At 40.5% G+C, this 24,827-nt stretch overlaps 1 protein-coding gene across 5 annotated transcripts in view; it reads right to left on the bottom strand.

Annotated features, from left to right (window-relative positions):
• Positions 1-24,827, bottom strand: part of klhl13 (kelch-like family member 13) — a 204,633-nt gene that overhangs the window by 106,674 nt on the left and 73,132 nt on the right. Inside the window, exon 2 of one of the 5 annotated variants that reach the window (XM_072594814.1) lies at positions 7,007-7,189. The exons of 2 other annotated variants lie outside the window; for them this stretch is intronic. Coding sequence is in view for 2 of the 3 variants with exons in the window: in XM_072594811.1 (XP_072450912.1) it covers positions 2,261-2,358 (98 nt within the window). In the remaining variant the exon portion in view is untranslated. Of the gene's footprint in view, positions 1-2,260; positions 2,741-2,879; positions 3,342-7,006; positions 7,190-24,827 lie in introns of those variants that run through there. 2 more of the 5 variants (XM_072594812.1, XM_072594811.1) reach the window with 2 other exon arrangements.

Raw genomic sequence — 24,827 nt, 5'->3', positions numbered from 1 at the left:
GAACAGGTTGGTTAGGAAAATATCTACAACAATCCTGGTTCTAGCAAGTCGGAGATTGAGAGAAAAAACACCAAATAGGTGCAGGAGTAAGCTGATGTTAATTTCCAAATCAAAATAAAGCTGATGATTTTCAATATATGCATAACATAAAATGTGGTGCTGGAAACATGAGATAGCTAGAGATCTGTAACTCACTAATGACTTCTATTCCACCCTTGAGTGTTTTCAGTCTTATACCTTGCTAGTATCACTATTATTTATTACATATCAATGTTTCTAAAAACAAATTTTGATCAATTTGGAGAATCAGTGAAATAATCATTAGCGCTTTGAGAACTTCTGGGCAATAGAGTTGGAAGAGAGAACATAGTGTTGATTCCACCATAGTCAACCCATAAAAACAAACCACAACTGCAGTTCATGATGTATCATTCATACAACAGCAGTGCCTAAAAGTATCTTCAACATTTTTGATAGTTAGTAATAATGGAGTTAAAGACGATACTGTGCCTAAACATACATATTCTCAGTTTCTAATTGTCACTTATAAGTGGTTTCACTTTACACCAAATTCTCAGTTGCCTTTCAGAGTGATAAATGGATTTTGTCAACAATTATTTGTACTTGTGAAATAATAAGATCTCTCCGGTTTCTAGCCAGTTTTCTCAACAGTCAATCTAATTCCTTTCTTACTGGTAAACTGCAATGGTTCTTTTACAGCTTCCAAGCAAATCAGGATCTGCAGTTTTACAAACGTATGGCTCGGGTGGCCAGCTGTTGCTGTCCACAGCATTCAATGCAATGTCTTCCTTTCTGAAAACCCTTGGGCTCCTGATAAAATCATTGGAGGGAAAGGCAAATGAAAGTGGTGTCATATACACTAAACAGGTGCATTCAGTTGCACAGTCATAACATCTGGCAGGAGTGAGAAAGATACAAGCTACACAATATTTTACAGATTTAAAAAAAAATTTTGCCTTGCAGGGTGTGTTTAACAGTGTTATCTAGACCTATGCAGGTAATTGGAAGCACTAGCTTTCGGAGCGCTGCTCCTTCACCAGAAAGGAGCGACACTCCAAAAGCTAGTGCTTCCAATTAAATCTGTTGGACTACAAGCTGGTGTTGTGTGATTTTTAACTTTGTACATCCCAGTCCAACACCGGCATCTCCAAATCATGCAGGCAATATTATCAATCAAACCCGAGAATTCCAAGGAAACCAACAACAAAAATTATAATATCTCCAAAATATTCGAGAAACCAGTCCAGACTACAAACTTATGTGGAAATCGAGAAATATCTGATAAATAAATCCCTACATACATTAATACAATTTTTTTTAAAGAAAGGAGTTAATGTAATGGACAAAATCCAGATAACAAAAATCTTGCAGAGAAGCTAAAGACTTTTTAAACATGAATGGAGCTATAAAGAGAGTCAAGATATTACCGTCAATTACTCTGTTTAGGTTTACACAGTCTACCTTACATCAAACCATATTCAAAGAACAAAACTTATTGATAGGAACAATTGGGAGACTGGTTTCCCACATTTTCTAACCTAAAGCTTAACCATCGTACCTTATCTAAATTCAACATGCAGACCTCAGCCACAAAAGAAAGCTGAGCCAGGACATGACAAAGCATTACCTGACACTCAGTCGTGACCCCATGACACTTTTACCCTTAAACAAAAATCTCTATTTTGACGTTATACAAAACTGCACAGCAAACCACTTTATAAGATGAACATTTTTTTCAAACTGAAAATTGTTCAATGGAAACTCACTCAGGTGCTTCAACTCTCATTTTCACTTGAGCACGTGCCAAAGCAGCACTATACAACGTGTCAGAAGATGAGTAAGGACAAAAAAACGATTCAACATTTCAACCAGGACACCTGGTGGCTTACAGCGGTAAAGTAAAAAAAAATCAAAGTGCAGGGATTGGGGCTGATAACAATAAGATCGAGGCATAATTGCAATAAATGATCAAGTGTCAGATATTGCACAATGCAGCACGCTTCAAATGCAGTCACTGAGTGCATTCAGGGTAAAACGTTAAACGGCAGCACAAATCCTTGCAGAATAGAAAGTATGAAGTGCAAGCAAAACTAACAATCTGATACATTTTAGCTGTCAGGTCTGAAACATCAACTCAGTATTAATGCTAGAAGGTACATTCATGAATATTCTACATTACCAGCATATTAAAATGTAAAATCAACACAGCATTTTACCAAGAGAGCATCAGCAAACTTACATGTATGCTGGAGTCAGTGTTGCTGTCCTAGACGGTTTAAGCACAGAAACTGGGAATTTCCAGTTAGTAGGGTTACTGGTTTTCCATTTCAATGGCATGTTGTTATAAAGGTACTATCATACCAGCGACAAGCATTTCCAAAACAGACTTCCAGCAATGAGCTCCATACCAGATAAGACTGTTCACAGTGGCTGATGCTTAGAACACGTGAATCATTCTGGCACTGTTCTTAAGCTAATGCTTTCCATTGCTGTATTTCATTGAACAGAGCTGAAAGGCATTCTCCTTCCCCAAATCCTTTGTCTCTCCTGAAGCGCAAGATGTGGTTTCAATCGTGCTAACTCAACAATAGTGTCACCTTATTCAAGGGAAAGCTTTGACTGCAACACGCAGACCGATTCTCAGAAACAGCACACTAGGGCTTTGTTTACCAGCACACTGCTCGAATAAGATAAGGACTGCAAGAACAGTGCTACCTGTATGGAAGCTCTGCAATGAAGCAGTAAATTATTCACAGTTTACACCCTTCATTTCAGTAAGATTTGAACAGCACTGTTGAGGGGGAAAACACACACACACACACAAAGGATCATGTGATAGATTTGAGTCATCAACATACCTACTCAAAATACACTTGTCATCCTCTGTAAATTCTTCTTTTGGGCTGCAACAATACAAATGTGATATAAATTTCAGCATAGCCCTGGGCCACTGCTAATAGACATCAGGGAACAAATTCAGCAGCCTATTTTTCTCCTGTGAAAGCTCCATCCAAATATAGCATCAATGCTATTGTGATAGAAATCTTTTCCATTCTAACAGTCCATCACAGCCACAATGCAGAGTCCAAGATGTCAAAAAATCAGAAATGATGCAATTTCCTGAATGCCCGTCCAGTGTCTGCTGCTCAGTATGCTTTTATTTTCCCCATACTCCTTGCCGAGCTCCACACTCAAACACTGGAGTGTTTTACAACGTGCTGTATGGCATGACTCTCATTCTGTGTCTTCTGCAGGGAAGCGGGCTGCTTGCAGTAGGTTCCAGCAGTCACAATCAGCAGTGCTGCTAACGATCCAATTCAACGATTCTCAAATACCTCATCAAACACTCAAAGTTGTGTCGGGGCAGTTGGTCAAGCAGGTGGCCATCTGGGACTATTCTGCTGGTGATCCCAGGTGCTGGCAACTGATAAGCATCCCTAATGATAACATTCAGGACATGTGGTTTCATAAGCGAGAGCAACATATTAATATTTGACCAGCCCCTTTCTTTTAAAGAAAAATGACTACTCAAAGCTTTTCTTTGCAAGAGATTGCAATCCACCTCAGAATATTTTATGCTCTATTTCCAAAGACTTCAGAGAAGTTAGTTATTACATATTGTTTGACTTGTATACACAATCAGAATATATTTAACATAGGATTGTATACAAGTAACATAAAACACTATACTTCCATATCTGCACCGAAATGAAAATTGAAAACAGGCACATATTTATCTGTCATTTGTGCAAAGAGAATTGTTTATCTCATTAAGAATAAAACCAGACATGCAATAGCATAAATGATTTCTGTTTTAGCAAACCACACTGCACCTATAGTGTGAATGTGCCTTCAATCTTATGTCAGAACCAGACTGAACAGAGTTTGGGGATAAACAACAGATTTACAGTGCTGCCTAAGTTCAATATTACAGAGCTGAAAATACTTGGCATGAGCACGAAATGCAGCGTTCACTCGTAGACAACATTTCTGTAGTTGCTTTTCTTCTTGCTTTCATGATAAAACTGACAGTCTTGAAGTCCCTGACAAAGGTGACAATTGTAATGACATGACATCATGACTATGCAACACAATTTTACGTGTGTATTTCATTGAGATGGTGTCAGTTTAAGCAGCTTTTTTTGGGGGGGGGGAGGGAGGGGAATGAAGAACTATCTCGTCAGGGTTTGAAAAACTCTTAATGATAATATTCAGGCTATGTAGCTTCATAAATAAGAAGGTTTTAATCATCTGGAGAGACCTGCACTGTTCTCCTCAGAGCAGTGGTTCAGTGGAGATTTAATAGAGATGCTCAAAAATCTGCAGTGTTTGATGGAGCACATAAACAGGGCCACCAAACAGAGAATACAATCTTCAAAATAATTGACCAAGGTGAGAGGGGAGTGTTGGACATGTGACCTAGAATGTTTTGCCTGAAAGAATAGTGGAAGCAGAGTTAATTGCAATTTCTAAAAACGAAATGAACTTCGCTACCAACTTGGAAAAACATGCGGAGAGCCAACATAACATTGTGTTGGATGAAATCCCATGGATCGAGTACCCATGACTTCTTAAATCAGAGTAATATGGTTGCCATGGAGTTATGGCTAATTTGAGGGATAGCCCCAGTAAATGGGACACTGCATTGCATCTCTGTCAAACTTATAGAGCTAGTGCGATAAAAATTGGGGATGGGGGAAAAAAAACAAACCCACACTTTAGTGGGCTACGAAGATTCTGCTTGACCACTTGCTATCCCAAACAGTTTATAAATTCACCTCACATTACACACTCCTGAAAGCATGCTACATTACCTACGGCTACAGCCTCTGCTTGAATCAGAACCTGTAAAATGGCTCTTCACTTAACACACCTTCCTCGAGGTTAAAAAAAGATGAAACAAATATGTTTGAACGTAACAACCAAAGCCCCAGCCAACTGAATTGATGGGCAGTTTTCATTATGTGATGAATTTGCCATAAGGGGCAATTCCATGATGAATGTTCCTGCGGTGGAGCTTTGGCCCTCCAGGCATAAATATTGCAAAGTCTGGGATAAACCACCTACAATCGTTGACAGAAAATTTCTAACATCTTCTCCAATTCTACAGCCAGGAGCAGAAATCACAATATCAACCCTAAATATGTCAGTAGAGAAAAGAAAGAAATGTTGAAAACAGACTTGCAGTTAACAGAGAACTATTGGCTAGTTACATTTATACACACAAGTACATGTAAACTGATTAAAACTGGGGAGAGGGACACAAAACTAAAGAAGTGAATGTCATTGGTCTTTTATCAGACAGCAATGTGCATATGCCAGTTCTAAAACCATGATGGAATCAATCCAGTTCAACGTAATGAACTTTGTTTATACATATATAGATGTGAAACTGCAATTTACGACCATACAATGAAACTCAATATTTAAGAAATTCTTCATTGATCTTGCAACATCACACTTCAGAGATAATTTGCTTCTGCTTCAACTAAAAAATTAGGTTAATGCTGACTAATCTTCAGAGATTCTACAATTTTACATGCATTGCTACTTCTCATCAGAGATTAGAATATCTCCACCCACCCATGCTGAACTCCTTGTATTAATTGCTGCAGAGCAAGATAAGAATAACCATCCATCCCATTGGTTAATTGAGTAGTCATGCTTAGCATAGACTAGGTAGGAGCGGAAGGTTCCTTTCCCTGAAGGGACAATAACGACCGAGCTGGATTTTTGGAATAAATTACCAATTCATCTGGCGGGTAATGGCTCATTAATTACCATATTTATTGCAATAAATTGATGCGCTTTCAGGTACAAATAATTAAGAGGACAAGCAGTATGTTGGTCTTTAGCACAAGGTGTACGGAGTATAAAAGTAAGGCAATCTTGCTAGAACTATGAAGGACATTGATGAGACCATACCAAAAGTACTGTGCACAATTTAAAAAAACATGGAATACAGATGATACTGGCTAGGCTCGAATTTATTGCCCATCTCTAATTGTCCATAAGGCAGTTAAGATCACATGTCGCCAGACCAGATAAAGACAACAATTTCCTTCTGAAAAGGACGTCAGGGAACCAGGTGGGTTTTTCCAACAATCAATAATGATTTCAGGATCACCATTAGATCCTTAATTCCAGTTTTTTTTTAATTGAATTCCACCTTCTGCCATGGCAGCATTTGAATCCAGGATACCAGAATGTTGCCTAGGTCTCTAGATGAATAACATATCCTTGCTCAAACAGGGATATACTTTCACAAGCAGCAATTGAGAGAAGGTTCACGAAGGTGATTCATAGGAGAAAGGTCTTGCCTCATCAGGAGATTGAGCTGTATGGACTAACATCTACTGGAGAATAGAAGACAGACATGGATATTAAAACATGCAAGATTTGGAGCTGACTTGTCAGTTTAAAGCTAAAGGGTCTAACATATAACATTCAGATGAGAAATCTTTTCCCTCTGAGTCATTAATGTATGGATTTCTGTTCCCACACAAGCAGTTACTGAATATATCCAAAGCTAGGTTAGGTAGACTTCGGATACACAAGGCAGGCAATGGTTAAGGAGTTGAAGCCAAATTAGATCAGTCAAGATCTTGCTGACTGCCACTGCAAGCTCAAGCGGGAAAATGGCCTACTCCTACTCCTTTACCTTATGCTTAAGTTTTTGAATGCATCTCTAGACACTGCAACACCAGCAAGTTTCAGGCAAACCAAAGAGCATCTTGTACCAAGTCAATAGTCTTCTAGTCACAGTTGATGTTTGTCTCAAGGTGCATTCCTGGGAACAGCTTGTGGAGCACAGTATCCTGTATTATTGAGTTGGTCAGTATGAAGCTTGGCAAAAATATTGCACCCTAGAAGTTGGGCAATGAATGGTTCCTCCTATCAGAGTAGCTTAAAAGACAATGTAGTGTCAGAAGTCACACAACACCAGGTTATAGCTCAATAGGATTAGTTGAAATCATAAGCTTACGGAGTGCTGCTCCTTCGCCAGGTGAAGCACGGGGAGATTTTGGGTTTGCGTAATAGAGTCTTATGGGGATAGCTGTCTCACAATCTTGGCGCTTGCCGTAAAGTTCTGGTGCGATTTTCTGCCAAATGAGTTTGAAAGCCTCCTCAGGGAATCATCTGACAGGGTCCATCATCTCCCCTTTTCCTGTAGACATGAACGATGAAACACATGGAGTATGGACATGGTTATATTTCTATTGTCCAGCATCTGTTGTTTTTTTCTTTATGACGTGCAATCTACTAGACAAATAGTATCTGCTAAAAGGAATAATACAACATCATACATTGCAGGTGAACAACCTAACAAAACACTGATTACTACACAAAATGCTGAAAAGCAGAGATGAGTCAGTATTTGCAAAGAGCAAAACATGTTAATGCTTTACTCAAACATAATTGTGTGTGCTACAGAATAATTGCTGCAAGCCACAGAAATTCAAAATTTCTTACAATACTTTACAATTTTACAACTCTGCAAATGTGAAGAATGGGAGCGAAAAGAACTTGAATGTAACTGCCCAGAAATTATTCTAGATTAGTGGTGCTGGAAGGGCACAGCAGTTCAGGCAGCATCCGAGGAGCAGTAAAATCAACATTTCGGGCAAAAGCCCTTCATCAGGAATAAAGGCAGAGAGCCTGAAGCGTGGAGATATAAGTGAGAGGAGGGTGGGGGTGCGGAGAAAGTAGCATAGAGTACAATAGGTGAGTGGGGGAGGGGATGAAGGTGATAGGTCAGGGAGGAGGGTGGAGTGGATAGGTGGAAAAGGAGATAGGCAAGTAGGACAGGTCATGGGGACAGTGCTGAGCTGGAAGTTTGGAACTGGGGTGAGGTGGGGGAAGGGGAAATGAGGAAACTGTTGAAGTCCCTTGCCCCACCTCACCCTAGTTCCAAACTTCCAGCTCAGCACTGTCCCCATGACTTGTCCTACCTGCCTATCTTCTTTTCCACCTATCCACTCCCCCCTCTCCCCATGACCTATCACCTTCATCCCCTCCCCCACTCACCTATTGTACTCTATGCTACTCTCTCCCCACCCCCACCCTCCTCTAGCTTATCTCTCCACGCTTAAGGCTCTCTGCCTTTATTCCTGATGAAGGGCTTTTGCCCGAAACGTCGATTTTACTGCTCCTTGGATGCTGCCTGAACTGCTGTGCCTTTCCAGCACCATTAATCCAGAATCTGGTTTCCAGCATCTGCAGTCATTGTTTTTACCTAATCAATATTATAATTTGAGTACAAAAATGCTGAGATTCCATTGGTAGAACTGCAGATTCAAATTTCTGATTTCAGGGAACTGTTATATCCATGTGAATATTGCTAATTGGAGTTACATTTCAAACAATCCAAATTAAAACAGTTGTAATATAAAGGTTGTTTTCATATAAAATGATGTAAGTTAAAATACATTGAATAGATCACACTTTTATGTTGACATCTCAGTTGAATGAGCTCATGGAGATAAAGTTTGGAAAATAACAAAAGAATTTGCCATGTTGGAGCCGAGTAGGTGAATGTGGACAGAGCAACAGGATGGCTAATTTACACAAACAGCAACGAGAAAACATTAGTTCATCTGCGATGCTCATGTGAATTAAAAGATAGGATGTCTCCAGGATACAGAGAATTTCCCAGTGCAATGGGATTTGCTTTAGTCCACCCTTCTACCAGACAATGAAATCTCATTGAACATTTAGGTTCAAAGATGCGCTTTCAGTACTAGACTAAAATGTCAACATTGATTAATCGCTCAAGCCCCTGGGGGGGGAAGGTGGGATGGTACTGGTGAACCAATAATCTTCCGACTCAGTGATGAGTGATATGCTGATTCAGTTTTACAGAATGACGACATTACTCATGATAAATTGCTATTGTTCAAAAAAAACTGATGTATCTCCATCTGATCAAATGAAAATGAGGCATTGCTTTCAGAATACATGAAAGGACAGGACCCAGGATTGAATGGTTTCTATTTGCATAACTGCAATATAGCTATGGAAGACCTGCACTTGGCATCAAGATTAGCCTAAACTCTGACATTTAATTCCTAATGCAGGTGATTCCACCTCCTGGCCTTTCTTACTGATGCACCTTAAACCATTATCCCCACCCCTTCACACACACTCCCTTTGACTAAGATTATCTTCACCATGTACCCGCACCCAGCCAACTGCCACACTTGAACAGGGGCTCAGTATCTTGGAGTTGCAATCAACAAATAAATTTCTGTGAATGTTATTTTTCTATGTTAAAAGATACTATATGAATGCAAATTTGTTTGGTTGTCATGTTAATCCACAGTCAATATTAATTCCCTTCACACTTCAGCAAGGCCAGGTTTCACAGCTTCAAGGCTTTAGGGCAAACCAATTGCACACAGAGTTTCAGTGTTTCAGTTGCACTGAATATGCAGCCTTAGCTGATCTTCAAACTCATCATAAATTGCACAAAGGCATCTTTCCGTCTAGGTTGTACTGCAGAGATGTAATATGACTTGTATTGAGTTGGAATTTGCAGCAAGAACATGAAAAATGGTTGGCATTATATTTACGGCAGCAGTGGACTTTATTTTACATTCAGGAGGCGGGGGCTGGCGGGGTACTGCAGAAACTGGCTTCTTGGTTTATTTTTCCTCGAGATTCAACACAAATACTTCAAGTACAGTAATTCACCAGCAATGGAAAGTTTGTGGCTTTGTCTCCACCTAGAGGCAGTCAGATGAAATGCATGTGGAAAACGAACTGCTGGAGTCGTACCTGAAGTTGTGAAAAACATTACTTGGATTTTCAAACTGAGCACTTGGCAAACATAAATAAGTTATTGTGTGTCTCGGATAGGGGAGTGATAAAGACAGGAGAGTTGTCTACCAAACAGCAGAACTCTATTTCAGAACTTGATCGTTGCCTGTTCAATGTTCTGGGGATGTGAAATGCAAATAATGTATTCCACGATTTTGATAAATAATAAATGAATTCTCATTTTCGTTGCATCCCCCAACACACATATGCAATCCTCAACAGAACAAGGGAGCAGAAATATGAGTTGCTCTCAAATAAAAATCAGAACACACTAAGTAAATCCCAAGTCATTTTGACGCTTCGTTCTGTCCACATTATCTGTTAATTATAGATAGTACCAAAGGATGAAAAGCCAAGTGCAAAAGTTTAAAGTAGGATTATTGACCTTAAATTGACAACTTTTTTTTGTTCAACTAAAGCCTTAGCAACAAATTACTGATTAATTATTAATAGTTAATGGACAGTACAATAAAAAGCCTGCAGTCACATTTAAATGTCTCTTTATAGTCTGATATTTAAAATCTTTGAATGGACATAATGCAATAATGCCCCAACATTTAAATAAACAACCGACACCTGATAATTCAGAGACCAAGGCATGACTGCAATAGTTGTCAGTGTATAAATGTGAATCACTGAAGTGAGCCATCAACATCTTATGCAAAAAAATGAGCAAGTCTTAAACTTTGGTGCATTTCGATAACATAGACATATCATTAATTATAAGCTGCCAAGTAAAATACACTTCTCTGTGGTCGAGACTAACTACTCAGACAGTATGACATGCTGTGTCAATAAAGCAGTCAGGGACAGGGATGGGTCATGCTCACCTACGCAAAAACAGGATTTTGAGACAGGATAAATAAGGTCATCTTCAATATAAAGTTGACTTGTACATTGCAATTTATAACAAGATAAAAAGAATTATAACACCAAAAATATTTCTAAATTAATGTGTTGTGCAAGGCAGTTGGTTTACCAATTTCAAAATTAAAAAAACACTTCATATTCCCACCGGCTGCTTCAATAATGATGCCTCATGCATCTTGTGAGTCAATTCAGGTGAACGGCATGTCTCAGACCTTGGACCGACTGCATAGTTCTGACAGTTAAGAGTACAGAGTGTGTTTGTTACAGAGTGTCTTAGTTCCTTTCCTATGGATTTTCACAATTAGTATTTATTAATGGTAGGCAATTCTTCAGCAACCTAAACCTGGACATACTCTAAGGTTAACCTGGGTCACATCTTTTAAGTTGTACTTTCAAAAACTTTGTTCACCCTTCCCTTTTCTTAGCATGATTTCCATGTCCCCTTTCCCATTAGTCTCCCTGTTTTACCTCTCATGACCCACCAGCTTCCTTTCACAGGCAGCACTACCTAAGTTGCAGAGAAGTTGAAGTAACTTCACTTGTCTTTGAATCCAGTTATTTCATTTCAGTGTTGGGTTACTTGTTGCTTTATTGCTGTCAATCTTCAGTCTGCAATGCCAAGTGGCTGATCCATCCTGGCTTCTTCCAGTCGTCCCCATCATCACAGATGCCAATTTTCTGTCAATTCGATTCACTCCACATGATATCAAGAAACAGCTGGAGACTCTGAATACTGCAGATACTATGGCGCTAACAACATTCAGCAATAGTACTGAAGATTTGTGCTCCAGAATTTGCCCAACCCTAGCCAAACTGTTCCACTACAGCTACAACACTCGTGACAGTGACAGTGTGGAAAATTGCCTAAATATGTCCTATACATTGTGCAAAAGTGAGGACTGCAGATGATGGAAACCAGAGTTTAGATCAGAGTGGTGCTTTAAAAGCACAGCAGGTCAGGCAGCCTCCAAGGAGCAGGAAAATCAACGTTTCGGGCACTAGTCCTGAGCTACCATTTGCATCAATCTCCCTGGCTGAGATTAAGCTAGCATGTTTGCAACTTTGGTGTCACTTTTGATTTCGAGATAAACAACCAACTTCATATTCCTTCCATCTCCAAAGTGGCCTATTTCCACCTCAGTAAAACCATCCAAATTCAACCTGCCTCAGCTCTTCTGCTGCTGAAACACTCATTAATGCTTCAATTACCTCTAGACTCACCATTACACATTCCTGGCTGATGTCTCAAATTCTACCTAAACTTGAAGTAATCCAAAATTCTGCTGTTTGAGTCTTGATTTGCAGCAATTCCTTCTCAGCTATCACTCCTGTGCTCAATGACTTACAATGACTTGCAGTCAAACAATTCTTGTCCTTGTCCTTACCTTTGTTTCAAAATCTCTCCTTGTTCTTTCCTTCCCTATATCACGATGCTCCTCCAGCTGCACAATCCACTGGATATCTACACTCCTCCAATTCTGACCTCTTGCTTGCCCCTACTAGTGGCTATGTATTTGGTTCTCTATCTCACTTCTCCCCATTAAAACTGACTTTTTAAAATCAAGTTTGATCATCTGATCTAATAGTGTCAACGGGTCAAAATCCTGCTTTTTTTATGATGCCCTCTCAAGTGCCTTGGGACATTTTATTCTGTTAAAAGGTGCTTTATAAATACAATTAGTTGTTAACGTTCAAGATGAATACTAGCAATCCTGACTGCATCAAGAAGATGACATTAGAAACAATTATGACAGGATAGAAATGCTGGGCATGTTATACTTGACTAACTTAACTCAATCTACAAAGCAGCAGATTCAACTCAAAGAGTCAAGGGTCATATCCCAAGTTATCTCAAATGCTGATTGTTGATCCATTTAATTCTTTCAACCAAGAGACCTGCTTCTGGCTGCAGTGGAAATTACCTTAGACAAAAGATAGTTTCCACATCATTTTAATCAGGTCCCAGTGATCATCTAGGTTAGATTTGAGCACCTGAAGTGGTGATAGGAGTATTTTGTATTGCTGTGACGAGAGGAATGTACTAGCAATCCAGCTCCTCAACCCCAAAGGTTGCATGATTAGTATGTATATGAGGATTCAATAAAATAAATAATGGATCTCCTTTTGTACTACTAATCTCCGAATACAATATCTCCAAGGCTTCAATAATGAACTCAAAATCATCTGTATATTTTAACACATTTATTCTTAAAACAAGTGGCAAACATGGGTTTAAAGCCTGAGCTATAATCCAGAATTAGAATTACATCGCCCATTCCAAACAGACAGAGACGTGCGCACACACACCACAAAAGACAACAGTCTCCGCCTGGTCCACCGGGTTTCTCATCAACAAAATTGAATTGATGACAGCCATAGAATGATGGCAGACCTTCAGATAAGATTGAAATCAAGCTGCATCAGAGTCATTTGAAACTGTTTACTTTTCAGCTTTTCATGGTTTATGAGGTAATTTGAAGTACTGATTGTTTGAAACGTTATCCATTTCTCCAAAGCTTCTACTGGGAGAAGCAAAGACCCTTGCTTCTGAGGATCACCCACATCCGTGAAAACAGAAGTACAGTAAGGGTTGCTGACATAATTTTCTTGAGATCATATGGTAAGAAACCTTTTAATCTATAAAATATCCAAACAGTTGCATAGCTTTCATTTTTTTTTTGCATAACCAATATAAATGTGCATTTCCAACACATAGAAAAGTAGATTTTCAAACTAGTCTTTGTCGGGTTTGAAATGATTGTACCCTGCTGCACAAGGCTTGCAGTGAGGGACAGGTTGGATAAAAAAAAAGAATGTCTTCCTTTTGCTCACTGTTTTCACTGTCATAATGAGAAAATGAATACATACTACAATTTGCCAAAACCTACTGCTGCAAATATGGAGCAATGTCTGGTAATGGTAATGCAGTTGTAGATACAAAGGAAGACTTCAGAATATTGCTAAATATTTGTTCATCATCTGAGATATATCTGTACACATTCTGTAAAATCCTGTACCCAATGTCTCAACACATTACCAACAGATTCAAGAACAGCTTCTTCCCTGCTGTGATCAGGCTTATGAACGGATCTCCCATAGATTAGAGTTGATCTTTCACTGCACCTTCTCATATCTGTAACACTATATTCTGTGTTCTGTTCTATTATCCTGATGTACTTATCTAAGGTATGGTTTGTCTGGTTAGCATGCAAAACAATACTTTCCACTGTATCTTGGTATATGTGTCAATAATACAGCAGATCAATAAACAACTGCCCCATTTCTCACCAGCCTGCCCATTCATTTCCACTGATTTTATAACAAAACAATACTGAACCTTTCACAAGTTACATTCCTTCAGTATAACATTGAACCACCAGTTTTTAAGAAAGGAAACTTTTACTTTTAGCCAAAGAGACCTCAAGTTGAACCTGATCCAAATGTAACTTGTTGGGACACCATTCAATATTGAGTCATTTGATAACATAGGATCCACAAGGCATGAATATTGTGAATTAACTAAGTGAGGCAAACTATGACCAGTAATCTCCACGGAAACAAACCAAATGAATCTATACACCTTCCACTCAAACTGACCACCATCACATTGTTCAAGGAGGAGCCTGTCAAACGTTCAGGCTGGATACACAACGGCAAGAGAACAAAAGCACAATTCAACAAGGACTGCAGACTTACTTAGTCACAAAACCATGTAAAAACGCAGCCAGCAACTACTGAAAGTTTATGACTCATAACAGCCATCCTCACGCCCATTATAGTATTCTCAGGCTGAAACCATACACACCCTCCAATAAGCACTGGAAGCTTGGCAACTACAATACTTCAATAAGCCACTAATTGCAATTTTAATTAGGTTAAATCATTAACAAATAAATCGGATAAAGTAAGTTTTCTCTCTACCATACAAAATATGAAGAATGTTATTCCTGTATCGTGTAGCAAAGAGACAAATGCATTGAAGAATGCTGCTATACTGTCCATTAAAAAGACCATGGTTATACGAAAATACTGGGTTTAAAATATGCTTCATGTGATCTCTACTTTAAAGTAGAGAATGGCTTGTGGTTTAGAATACGTTCAATTGTGAGAAATATTAAGGAATCTTTACACGAACACTACATATAACAAGTGGATGACTTGTTTATCCTATTACAGATGCCTACTCTCTCATTTGTTAAATTCAGCCTCTTCTGTTTCCATTTTCTGGTCTGAAAATATAATACTGCTGCTTATAATTTCACATAAGTTATTTTCATCACTTCAAAACTATTGTGGTTTTACTATTAATCCCTTGGGATAGATCAGCCTCCAAGTCACAATCAATCTTGAAATTTGTACCACGAACAAAGCCAATACCAAATGGCCATGAAGTTTTCTGGATTTAAATTCTAATGAAAATTCATGTAACAACAAGGCAAAGCACATAGCTATAAAAAAGATATATATTGTGCCATATTAATCAACAAGATTAGGTTGCATCAGAACAAATTGAGTATTGGGTGCATTTACTGGGATCTCACATCAAAGATGCCGTTGTGTATCCAGCCTGAACGTTTGACAGGCTCCTCCTTGAACAATGTGATGGTGGTCAGTTTGAGTGGAAGGTGTTTAGATATCCTTATCATTGTTCAATGTCTAGCAGAGCTGCAGGTCATTTTCTAATAGTTAACATCTTCAATGTAAACTAGTAATATCAGAAAAAGATGACAGTCAAAAGATAGCTACCCATTCATTTCAGGTCTGCATCTGGCAGACCAAATTGTGGATTGAGAAAATTACGAACATTTTCAAAGCAAACACTTACATGAATGCCTAACATTCTAAACAAATAAATAATATCAGGTTTAGCTCAGGGGAAGCACATTGCACTCCAAAGCAGAAAGCTAGTTACAATCCCTTCTCCAGGACCAATTACATAATAATGCATAACAGTTCAATGTCACATAATTAAATGTAGTATTGTTCCATCAAGACATTAAACTGAGACCTAGATGGATAGAGGAAATTTCACAGCATTATTCAATAAAATATTTTTTCACCATCTAGCCAACATTCATACTCAAAACAACACTATCAACGTCCAGACCAATAGATGTGCTTACTGTTTGTAGGAGTTAGTAATCGTTCAACAATAATTGTACTGTTACATTGGTTGTGAAATGTTTTAGGACACCAGAATGTTGCGATGTAAATTAAATATTCTCCTTGAAAACTTAAACAGGAGTCTGAATTTCTATCTACAAAATCAAAGACATAATTCCCTGAGCCAGCAAAAATAAAAAAGCTTCATAATGATTCCAATTAAATATTTGCCTGCCTATTGCAGAACTAATTACAAAATTTCAGTTTGACACATAATTCACAATTACTTTTTGTTTCTCCATTAGTTATTTTTTGCATGATTAACCTGGGTCATATAATCCAAAACTCAGGAGCCAAAACCAGTGAGAGGCAATTCCAGTTTTTATTGTGGGCAGCATGGTGGCACAGGGGTTAGCACTGCTGCCTCACAGCGCCAGAGACCCGGGTTCAATTCCCGGGTCAGGCGACTGACTGTGTGGAGTTTGCACATTCTCCCTGTGTCTGTGTGGGTTTCTTCCGGGTGCTCTGGTTTCCTCCCACAGTCCAAAGATGTGCAGGTCAGGTGAATTGGCCATGCTAAATTGCCCGTAGTGTTAGGTAAGGGGTAAATGTAGGGGTATGGGTGGGTTACGCTTCGGCGGGGCAGTGTGGACTTGTTGGGCCGAAGGGCCTGTTTCCACACTGTAATGTAATCTAATCTCTGAAGTGAACACAAACAAAACTAAAGAATTAATTAACTTGCAATAACGTTTTAGCATAATTCAAAACAATTTATCCTCATACATTAAAATTTGCCCAATAAACCAGAATCATCATTGCAGCCTGAACAGAATATTTTAGCTGTGAAAACAAACACATTAATCATTAGTATGGACCATATGATTCCAAATACAGATGGGTCCAAGCAAAGGTAGTGCCTGGTGCAGATCAGCGACAAGGCCCAGCTAATTCAATTTCATCCTGTTCAACTGGACCAGCTCAGGATGGGACAAATGTGTTCAAATATAGTGGGGGCTGGAGGTGGTGGGGCAGAAGTGGATACGATTGAGGAGAGGAAGCATAGATTTATTGAGCTTCAAAGACATTTGTAGCTGATCATGATAGCCAGCCTAGATTCTTGGTCAGTAACTCCAAAATCCTCGATTATAAATAATTACGACAAGTGAGCATTTCCAATTATGCTGGCTGAGGCATAAGATAACAAATGCCAAACAGATATTTTTCTTCAGTTTTTCTGAATGCTTTACTGTTTTCAGTCAGCTGCCTTGATTCAGCAAAGCTGGCAGCCCCAGGAAAGCAAAGAAAACAATGTTTCTAAGAACAATATAATGATGTAATATTTCATGATGGATGACAACATCAAGTCTCATATTGCACTTGAACTGAAGCAAATATAAAGAAATCAAGCAATACCCAATCTACATGCAATTATCATAATTATGAGATATCTTTACCAATAATTTGCAAAGCATCACCATCAATGAACACTTCATAATTAGAAACTCCCACGCCATGGCAAACATTACTAAATACAGCAGTGTACATCTTGAACTTTATTTCAATAGAAAGGAGAGCTGAGTTTGGGGGAGATCAAAGATTGAGAACAACACCAGTTTTATGATCATGGAACAAATTAAAACAAACCCACAACAAAGCAGCCAGCAGCAGTCAGTTGAGAAATCCACTCAAAACTGGCAAGGCCGTTTCCCTCTCCATAAATGCTGCCTGATCTGTCCTCTCAAGGTATACCCACTCGGTTTGAGATTTGTTTTTTAAAAAAGAACACCTGATCCTAACCTGCAATTTGCTTCTGAAAACACAATGGTTTTGGTCCAAGATTAAAATAGACAGCAAGTTACAAAGACCTCAAGAAGCTCTAATGCTCAATACAAAGCAATTATATATAATTTTCAATGGGTGAGGAGGGAAGAAGTGATAAAGGGACAATGCAGATGTATTGAAGTTGAGAAAAGAAGAGTTAGTTAACTATCTATGCTCTGGAGAAAGAAACAGGGAGATAGTAAGGGTTTTACTTGTGAACACTGACATCAAAGATGGACAAAAGGACATGCGGATAAGTCTAAAAACCCAATCCACTTGTAACATTCAAACACTATTTATGCAGCAGATATTTAATTGCCGATAGTTGGTCCAAGTAAAAATTGAGTCGTTACTTGTGGCCACTGAGAGACGGCTTGAAATGTACATACCCCGTTATATCCCACAGAATTCAGTTAATTTGCGTATCCCCAGGATTTGGCAAACTTAATAGGCAAGCAAAAAATTTAAAAATTTGGTCAAAACATGAACATCCTAAGAGTCACAATGTCAATACTCTATTGCCATTAATAATAAGTTTTTCCAAAATTCTTGCAATTGTGAAAAAGTATCAGGCAATTAATGTTGAAAGTTTTAAAATCAAACATGGTTATGTAATGATCAAATGTTTTTTGAAGTCACCTATGAGCCTTTATGGAGGTGCATCTGTCAGGTCTTAAAGCTTTGCAAAATCTACAACCGTGAAGCAGACCACCATCTTATACAATGCTTTCAATAATCATTCTGTCGCCCTAATACATAAATCTAATATTGTGATTTTAGCTGGTATGGGTTTCATGTTTCTACAGTTCTTCAGCACAAACATTTATTTTGCTAATTATCCATATTATAGACCTAATTTATTAGCTGATGACCACATCACATTTCTGTGGAATTAGAGCTGGGAACTGGCAGTTTACATTTTAGGAGCATAAGATGCTGGAGATTAGCCCACGTACTGATTTAGCTATGACTAAATTGGTCCATCTCAGAGAAGGCCTCGTGTGGGTACTCACAAATTAAGAATCTGACACAATTCCTGTGTGTTTAGCCTTCTAAAATTAGCTTGCAACTTGAAGCGCTGTTTGAATTACTAAATTCAGGTTGTAACAGAGAGTGTAATAGAGAGCATGTACCGAAGTGAGAGGGCAGACAGAAAGATCCTAAAGAATTACTTTGTTATGTGATTTCACTTTCCACTGCCGCAAGAGAGGCAGTGAAAATCCATGGTTAGGATTCAACCGGTTTTACTTTCCAGTCCTCCCCACTGCAATTGCCAGGATGATGAAAGATAGACGATAGTAAGAATGAAGGGGCAGTCACTTGAACGGTCTAGTTTTTCTCCATGAATGGAAACAGATGGACAAATTTTGTAGAGCTGCTTCATGTCCGTATGAAACTAAACAGAAAGTGATTTCATAAAAAAGGTGTATGAAGTAACAAGGAGCTCACTGCTAAAATGCTGATTACTTCCCCCTTCAAAAAGAAACCCAAAGGCAAAGTGTCAATTTTTCTTCCAAGGTTTTGTATGTTACTTACTGTATCTACACTTTTAAGGAATTGCACTTCTGCAGCCACTAAAAATGTACTGCACAGCAGAAGGTACAGAGCACAAAAGGAAACTTCAGCACCATAAAATAAAAACCACATTTGTAAATGCGTGTTGGCTGGGTACAAGTGGTACCTGATTTAACCCATAGAATGATTGTTCAAATTTTGAACTTTTATCCTTAAAGACAGAAAATGTCTAGTATGCTCTCATTATTATAATTCAATTCTCATCAATACACCTTACATATCCAGATATATAAACCACAGCATCTGAATGATTTTAAACCTTGATAAATAATATTCCTATTCTTTTATTGCTGAATTTAATTAAATTCAAAGTCAATATTTTTAAAATAAATGAACTTTAGACTGAGCCAAAAATATCACCATGAATCAATTTGTATATTAACTTGGGGCTCCTAGACCAAGCTGCACAATGGGGGAAAAAGACTGTATTGTGCTAATTTTAATATCCTTACAGTGTATGATGGCAAACCATCATGAGCTAGAAGCTTTTAAAAAGCACACAGCCTTTACAGCACTATAATCACATTTAACAGTAAAGTGCTGATATTGTGCATAGCACAAATGAGGTCAATCACAACTTTAAACCAAACATGATTAGAATTAAAATATTCATATAAAAATACATTTCCTAAAAGTACACATTCGTATTCTATTATAAAGTTAATTGGGAAGGCACAAAACAAACCGCTTCGAGTGATCAAGGGATGCAGCCTCATCTAGTTCTATATTCCCAAGTGCCAGCTTTGCAAACTCACTGGCAGGGTCAATGAATTATGAGACACATGAGCAAGTGAGCTTTGGTCAAAAGGCCTCCAGCCATGAGATTATCTCTCATCACCAGCTGGGAAATCAGATTTGAAGCATTTAACTAATTGTGTCCTCTGAATTTAAGCCTTTTTGTCCTGGAGCTAAAGGTGTGTACTATAAACATCAGTGATAAACCATGCTGACAAAATACATGTAAAGTAAGGGGTGGGGGAGATTTCTGTTTACGGAGCTGATAACAAGCTTTAGTACAGCTGGTCAGAGGCCTGCTACACACACTTCCTAGCTTGACAACATCCACAGAATTTCCAGACTGATTTCAATTATCGTAATTCATAGCTTTGGCCAAAAGAATCCCACTAAGATTAAACATGTGAATAGTTCATAGCAAAAAGGACTTAGGCATAAGTTATATTTTAGGTTATTCGTGTATAACATGAAACTCATCATATAGTACCAATCAGGTAAAAACAATGACAGCAGATGCTGGAAACCAGATTCTGGATTAGTGATGCTGGAAGAGCACAGCAGTTCAGGCAGCATCCAAGGAGCAGCGAAATCGACGTTTCGGGCAAAAGCCCTTCATCAGGAATAAAGGCAGTGAGCCTGAAGTGTGGAGAGATAAGCTAGAGGAGGGTGGGGTGGGGAGAAAGTAGCATAGAGTACAATGGGTGAGTGGGGGAGGGGATGAAGGTGATAGGTCAGGGAGGAGAGGGTGGAGTGGATAGGTGGAAAAGGAGATAGGCAGGTAGGACAAGTCCAGACAAGTCATGGGGACAGTGCTGAGCTGGAAGTTTGGAACTAGGGTGAGGAGGGGAAAGGGGAAATGAGGAAACTGTTGAAGTCCACATTGATGCCTTGGGGTTGAAGTGTTCCGAGGCGGAAGATGAGGTGTTCTTCCTCCAGGTGTCTGGTGGTGAGGGAGCGGCAGTGAAGGAGGCCCAGGACCTCCAGGTCCTCGGCAGAGTGGGAGGGGGAGTTGAAATGTTGGGCCACGGGGCGGTGTGGTTGATTGGTGTGGGTGTCCCGGAGATGTTCCCTGAAGCGCTCTGCTAGGAGGCGCCCAGTCTCCCCAATGTAGAGGAGACCGCATCGGGAGCAACAGATACAAAAAATTATATTAGTGGATGTGCAGGTAAAGCTTTGATGGATGTTGAAGGCTCCTTTAGGGCCTTGGATAGAGGTGAGGGAGGAGGTGTGGGCGCAGGTTTTACAGTTCCTGCGGTGGTAGGGGAAAATACCAGGATGGGAGGGTGGGTTGTAGGGGGCGTGGACCTGACCAGGTAGTCACGGAGGGAACAGTCTTTGCAGAAGACGGAAAGGGGTGGGGAGGGAAATATATCCCTGGTGGTGGGGTCTTTTTGGAGGTGGCGGAAATGTCGGCGGATGATTTGGTTTATGCGAAGGTTGGTAGGGTGGAAGGTGAGCACCAGGGGCGTTCTGTCCTTGTTACAGTTGGAGGGCTGGGGTCTGAGGGCGGAGGTGCGGGATCTGGACGAGATGCGTTGGAGGGCATCTTTAACCACGTGGGAAGGGAAATTGTGGTCTCTAAAGAAGGAGGCCATCTGGTGTGTTCTGGTCCTCCTGGGACCAGATATGGCGGAGGCAGAGGAATTGGAAATACGGGATGGCATTTTTGCAAGAGGTAGGGTGGGAAGAGGTGTAATCCAGGTAGCTGTGGGAGTCGGTGGGTTTGTAAAAAATGTCAGTGTCAAGTCGGTCATCATTAATGGAGATGGAGAGGTCCAGGAAGGGGAGGGAGGTGTCAGAGATGGTCCAGGTAAATTTAAGGTCAGGGTGGAATGTGTTGGTGAAGTTGACGAATTGCTCAACCTCCTCGCGGGAACATGAGGTGGCGCCAATGCAATCATCAATGTAGCGGAGGAAGAGGTGGGGAGTGGTGCCGGTGTAATTACGGAAGATCAACTGCTCTACGCCAACAAAGAGACAGGCATAGCTTGGACCCATACGTGTGCCCATGGCTACCCCTTTGGTCTGGAGGAAGTGGGAGGATTCAAAGGAGAAATTGTTGATTCCTGATGAAGGGCTTTTGCCCGAAACGTCGATTTCGCTGCTCGTTGGATGCTGCCTGAACTGCTGTGCTCTTCCAGCACCACTAATCCAGTATTTGGTTTTCAGTATCTGCAGTCATTGTTTTTACCAAGGGTGAGGACCAGTTCGGCCAAACGAATGAGAGTGTCGGTGGAAGGGTACTGTTGGGGATGTCTGGAGAGGAAAAAATGGAGGGCTTGGAGGCCCTGATCATGGTGGATGGAGGTGTAGAGGGATTGGATATCCATGGTGAAGATGAGGCGTTGGGGGCCGGGGAAGTGGAAGTCTTGGAGGAGGTGGAAGGCGTGGGTGGTGTCTCGAAAATATGTGGGGAGTTCCTAGACTAGGGGGGATAGGACAGTGTCGAGGTAGGTAGAGATGAGTTCAGTGGGGCAGGAGCATGCTGAGACAATGGGTCGGCCAGGGTGGTCAGGCTTGTGGATCTTGGGAAGGAGGTAGAACCGGGCAGTGCGGGGTTCCCGGACTATGAGGTTGGAAGCTGTGGGTGGGAGATCTCCTGAGGTGATGAGGTTCTGTATGGTCTGGGAGATGATGGCTTGGTGATGGGGGGTGGGGTCATGATCGAGGGGGCGGTAGGAAGAGGTGTCCTCGAGTTAGCATTTGGCTTCAGCGGTGTAGAGGTCAGTGCGCCAGACTACCACTGCGCCCCCTTTATCCGCTGGCTTGATGGTGAGGTTGGGATTGGAGCAGAGGGATTGGAGGGCTGCACGTTGTGAGGGTGAGAGGTTGGAGTGGGGAAGGGGGGTAGACAGATTGAGGCGGTTAATGTCCCGGCGGCAGTTGGAAATGAAGAGGTCGAGGGCAGACAATAGGCCAGCGCGGGGTGTCCAGGTGGATGCAGTGTGTTGGAGGTGGGCAAAGGGACCCTCGGAAGGTGGGTGGGAATCCTGATTGTGAAAGTAAGCTCGGAGGCAGAGGTGAAGGAGCCTTCCACATCCATCAAAGTTTCACTTGCACATCCACTAATATCATTTATTGTATTCGTTGCTCCCGATGCAGTCTCCTCTACATTGGGGAGACTGGGCGCCTCCTAGCAGAGCGCTTCAGGGAACATCTCCGGGACACCCGCACCAATCAACCACACCGCCCCGTGGCCCAACATTTCAACTCCCCCTCCCACTCTGCCGAGGACCTGGAGGTCCTGGGCCTCCTTCACCGCCGCTCCCTCACCACCAGACGCCTGGAGGAAGAACGCCTCATCTTCCGCCTCGGAACACTTCAACCCCAAGGCATCAATGTGGACTTCAACAGTTTCCTCATTTCCCCTTTCCCCTCCTCACCCTAGTTCCAAACTTCCAGCTCAGCACTGTCCCCATGACTTGTCTGGACTTGTCCTACCTGCCTATCTCCTTTTCCACCTATCCACTCCACCCTCTCCTCCCTGACCTATCACCTTCACCCCCTCCCCCACTCACCCATTTTACTCTATGCGACTTTCTCCCCATCCCCACCCTCCTCTAGCTTATCTCTCCACACTTCAGGCTCACTGCCTTTATTCCTGATGAAGGGCTTTTGCCCGAAACGTCGATTTCGCTGCTCCTTGGATGCTGCCTGAACTGCTGTGCTCTTCCAGCACCACTAATCCAGAATATAGCACCAAACATTAATAGCTATTCATCTAGCAGAACTCTATTGTTGCAGAAAAACTATAGCCTGTATTGACAGACTTCACGCATTGTACATTCACAATGGTTGAGGCAGCACCCATCACTTCAAATCAATATAAGTGCTTTAATATCTAAATACAACAAGATCATGAGCACATTTAGTTCAGACTGGGCAAATATAATTTTGCCTGGAGCTAAGTTCTAGAAACCCTGAAGCAAAATGATTTCATATTTAACAATCTGGTCTCAAATCATTCAATACCTTTATCCTTTACCCTAAACTGTAAATCTCAACTATCATGCCTGTGTGTGTGTGTGTGTGTATGTATATGTATGTATATATATATAGTTTGCTGGTCCCTTCAATTTCTCTGTGATCTGTTTTTGCTGACACCTCTCCATTTCTCTCCAACCCCATGTTTGGTTATTACTGTTTCCCATTTACAAGTGTTCCTATAATTTCCTTCACATCTCTTTTACTCCACTATATTCCCTCCATCTCTCTGCAATGAATAATTCCCTGTTTCAATTTATACTAGCTTCTCTCTTTCTCTGTCCACATATGCATGCTGGCTTCTTTCTCTCCTCCATCTTTACCAGTGTGTAGTTTTTACCTTTCTCTTTTCCTGCACGTCTGTGATATTGTCCGTCACCTGGTGGTGCCCTCTCATCTTGTCTGTCCATCTGTGAATATCTGACTGGTCAAAATAGAGGCTCTTTGGCAACACAGTACTTTGGAACAGCAAAGCAGTGCCTCAAAAGGGATTAAAAAAAACAACACAGCATTTCAATTAAAACTCTAACTAGCTAATGTTTCAAGTGCTGTCAAAATGTTTATGAAGAATCAGCTGAAAGGGCAAGAACAGTTCATTTCAGCTTTATTAGTTTCGCTGCTCATTAGTGTGGATGCACTGTTAGGTGATATGAGACTATACACTGGCAATACCATTAATCTGCAATGACTGAATGCATCACATTGAACTTTTGCTCAGTTATTAGGGATTGCAGAAATACAATTAAAGGGTTTTTGAATGCAATTTAATACTGTTTTTCTCTTTACTGTCTTAGTTTCTCCAGTTTGTCATCTGATACAAATAGTAAGAATGGAAGCTAGAACTAGTGCTTTCTGAGCTAATACCATGCCCACATAGATCCAGACCAGGGCCCTGTCCC

The sequence above is a fragment of the Chiloscyllium punctatum genome, chromosome 25 (genome assembly GCF_047496795.1).
Source record: "Chiloscyllium punctatum isolate Juve2018m chromosome 25, sChiPun1.3, whole genome shotgun sequence".
In the NCBI taxonomy this organism is placed as follows: domain Eukaryota; kingdom Metazoa; phylum Chordata; class Chondrichthyes; order Orectolobiformes; family Hemiscylliidae; genus Chiloscyllium; species Chiloscyllium punctatum.
Note: the sequence above shows the minus strand (reverse complement) of the source record. Positions and strands in the feature narration are given on the sequence as shown.